This window comes from Lactuca sativa, chromosome 3, assembly GCF_002870075.4.
Source record: "Lactuca sativa cultivar Salinas chromosome 3, Lsat_Salinas_v11, whole genome shotgun sequence".
NCBI classification, from domain to species: Eukaryota; Viridiplantae; Streptophyta; class Magnoliopsida; order Asterales; family Asteraceae; genus Lactuca; species Lactuca sativa.
Genome location: NC_056625.2, coordinates 105,136,218 through 105,140,013, shown reverse-complemented (window position 1 = coordinate 105,140,013; position 3,796 = coordinate 105,136,218). Strand labels below are relative to the sequence as shown.

General features: G+C 33.3%; 1 protein-coding gene across 1 annotated transcript; it reads left to right on the top strand.

Moving 5' to 3' along the window:
- The first annotated feature begins 1,672 nt into the window (after positions 1-1,672).
- On the top strand, positions 1,673-2,836 carry LOC128132805 (F-box/LRR-repeat protein At3g26922-like). Its single transcript, XM_052769781.1, has one exon. It carries the CDS (start codon positions 1,673-1,675, stop codon positions 2,834-2,836), a length of 1,164 nt encoding a protein of 387 aa, XP_052625741.1.
- The last annotated feature ends 960 nt before the right edge of the window (positions 2,837-3,796 follow it).

Below are 3,796 nucleotides of genomic sequence, written 5' to 3'. Positions count from 1 at the left end.
CAGAAGGTCCCAATGTTTTGCTGAAGGAGAACTCGTCGAGCTCTTGCTAGACTCAAAATTCGATTTCAACGAAAACCTAGTCTTTGCTCATTTTATTGCATGGTAATTTTAGTTTTCGTTTTAGATAATAAAAATTCACTTCTTTTATTTATTTATTTTTTATTCAAAGTGTCAAGTCAAGTCCATATAGTTTACATAGATGTACTTTGCAATTGTTATGTGTCTTTGTGGATTCCATCCCTATTTTGGATGTACTTTTTTTTATTGGTTTAAAAACCTAATACTTTTCATGAGTTTGTTGTCTCTTGATGTGAATTTAAAGTGCCAAGACGGCCAAAGAGTAAAGTTGGATGATGGATGATTAGTGTTCAATTGTGAATGAAGTAGGAACGTTTTTATTTATTTGTTAGATGATATAGCTCGGCTAGAATGTCAATACTCTTAGGCCTGGTTCAAAGGCATATTGTTGATACGTAGAGTTGGTTGCTTGAGGCTAATGAGATATTCTCTGTCTCGTCCATCCATAATGATTTTGATGATAAGTTTCTTGTTCGTGGCTGTATTGAGTGGAAGTAGAATTGCTTGTCTCCCCCCCCCCCCCCCCCCCAAAGAGTAAATATTTTAGATTGATGTATATATTATGCTAGGAAGACTTCCAAACCCTTCTAATCTTTACATGCTAGGCATTGTTTTGACTTTGATGATTCACCCCATCTACTTCTATTGTTGAAACTAAATCACATGTCTTCATTGAATGTCTACTTTAAAATAAGGTGTAGATCTCCATTTCCATACGGAGGACTAATTGTCATGTTTTAACTCTCTCCATTCGAAGAATTATTTAGGTTTTACAAAAGAGGCGAAAGATTCGGTTTTTACTCGGTTATAAATCAAAGAAGCGGCGGTGTTCAAGTTTGTTTATATGGGTGTTGTAGAGATTCTCGTACCATGTCACTTCATGATGTCGTGTGGTTGACGAAGTCCACTCTGTCGTTCTAATTTGGTAAATAACCCAATGAAAAAGAGCCACTTTAAATCCGGTTAATTGGTGTTGTAATCCTATAACTTAACGTAGCACTCGCATGTGCACATATTTTCTTGTTACTGTTTTTTTTTATAAATAGACTATTGTTTAAATAATAATAATGGTGTTTTAGATTAATATACAAAATGAAAATGACCGTGAAAGTGCACGTCGGTATAAAATAAAATTATATTGTTGAAGGTATAAAAAATATAAGTGTATCCTAAAAAATCAGATTCTCAAAATTTAATATAAAGGGAAAAGGAAAAAAGAAATAAAAAAAGGTAATGTTGTTAAAATATGAATAAAAAACGAAATCAAATAAAATATAGAATAAAAATAGAATTTCAATTGAAAAAAAAATAGAAAAAAGAAAAAGAAAAAAGGAAGCAAAGAAACAACCCTATCTAGGCGACACTAGTAGTCTCGTAGGTAATTAAATATGGCAAGTACACAAAAAAAGGAAAGGATTTATATCAACAGTTCAACACACAAAATCTGAGATACTTGCCCATCAAGGCTATGAAATCACCCGTACATCCCAATTACAGTCCCTATATAAATCAGTAACCCCTTCTTCGTTGTTCAATCATCATCATACATTCATCAACCATGTTGATACCTTCTTCGATCATACCTTCTTCAGCCATGGCGACTAAAAGAAAAGTACGTGAGCAAGAACCAGTAAACATCGAGAACAAGAAGAAGGCGAAAATGGAGGACAGACTCAGCGACTTGCCGGAGTGTTTGCAGCTTCATATTCTCACTTCTCTTGACGCAAAACACGCCGTTCAAACATCAGTTTTATCAAGAACCTGGGTTTCTGCGCACACTCGGATCCCAGTTCTTGAATTCAATTCCTACTCTTTCAAAAAACTCCTAGTCTTTGATAAGTTCGTATGTGATGTTCTGCGTCATCGTGATCACTCAGCAAAGTTGGAAAGATTAACATTCAACCGTTCTGGATCCTGCAGTGCCAAGATTTTGAATAGCGTTTTCGATTACGCGTTTTCGTTGGGTGTCGAGCAGTTGTCAGTTAACCTTCAACAAAGTAGAAACAAAACATGGCCGGTTTTTCCAGTAATTGCTTCCTTTGAATCCTTAAAGAGTTTAACACTAGAAAGCCAAAGTCATATGATTTGCCCGTATCTGGGGCCAATTTCAAGATCATTCAAGAGTCTTACTACTATGCATCTTCAACATGCACTTATAAAAGATCCCGATCCATTCTCAGGGTTCCCAATGTTGGAAAGTTTAACACTGGAAGATTGTCATCTTTGTATGGAAAGTGAAAAAACTTTGAGGATACACGCTCTTCGACTTACAGATTTAACCATTTCATCCCTATGGAACATCAGCTGCTGCGAAGTCACTACTCCAAGACTCAAATTCTTTGATTACAAAGGGCATAATTTCCACCTGCTTCTACCCACCCATGAGGGTCTTCCTGTTCTTGAGAAAGTGGTGATCGATTTCAATGGTCTTTGTTACCGAAGACAGGAGAAACTAATGTTTGATGATCTAATGGCCATGTTCTATACCATGAAGAATGTGAAATCACTAACGCTCTGCTCGTCTATTGTGCAACTTCTGTCATTCTTTCCAGATGAGTTGGTGAGACGAAGTTCACCCTTTCGGGAGTTGAAGGAGTTGAAGATGGATTTTAGGAACCTTCTTTGGCAAAACTTGTTTGAAAGGATAAGTGTGAGATCGAAAGAAACCTTTCAGGTGCCTTTGGATGTCAAAACTTACTTGCTCAAAAACTCTCCGGATGCCAAATTTTCGTTCACTTATCCCATAGACCTTAAATAGCATAACCTCAATGTAGATGTTTTAGATGTTCTGGTTAGTATGTAGTTTAACTAAATCTATGATATCTTGAGGATTTTATTATTTTTTTTTTGTTCATTTATGGCTTCATTTTGAAATATATATGCAGATGATCTTGAAAACTAGGTACACGTATATATCAGTACAATTTTATGAATGCCTTCTTTAGCTTAACATAAACTTTATTGATCCGAAATATTCCTCATTTTCTATTTTTAACAAAATAAAATCTATAACCTATGTATAGTAATATAGTTTAACATAACCTATGTATAGTAATATAGTACCTGTAATATCATGTAATATCATGTAATATCTCGGTTGAATTATATTTACAAAGTATAAACTTTTATTTATTAAAAAAAAACAATCAAGCATAAAAGTTTTTACGTTGAGATCTTTTGTAAGATAACATTCGATCCAAAGGAGTTATACTGATTCAAGACAAAATTACAGTGACATGTAGTTTACTAAATTAAAACTCTCAGCAGAACTATGGAACATGGTATATATGGATTGTTTAAAAATTAAAGTTTAATATCTATGTGTAACATTAAGCATTTTTTAAATTAATACTTTTATATAAATACAAACGAAATGATGAATAAATAAGTAATTAAGTTTATTATAAAAAAATATTGACATGTTTTAAACAATTGCGCTAAATATCAATGTGTAAAAATTAATTATTTTTTAATGTAAACTTTTGAACTGGTTACTAAGAATATGATGAATAAGCAGATAATTGAATATATACTAATCAAAAGCACTATATATCGTAAATAATTGTTACGAACCATAAATTTCCATAGATTTATTTGAATATAACATGTAACATCCCGACTCACAAGTATAATATTTATATATTTTTATGAGTTGATTGAGTAAATCGACGAGTTGGATGCCCCAACTCTTCGAGTAGAGACGAATTTGGCCACGTGG

Excerpts from the sequence above, each read along its gene's own strand:
- LOC128132805 (XM_052769781.1), top strand. The coding sequence starts at position 1,673 with ATGGCGACTAAAAGAAAAGTACGTGAGCAAGAACCAGTAAACATCGAG.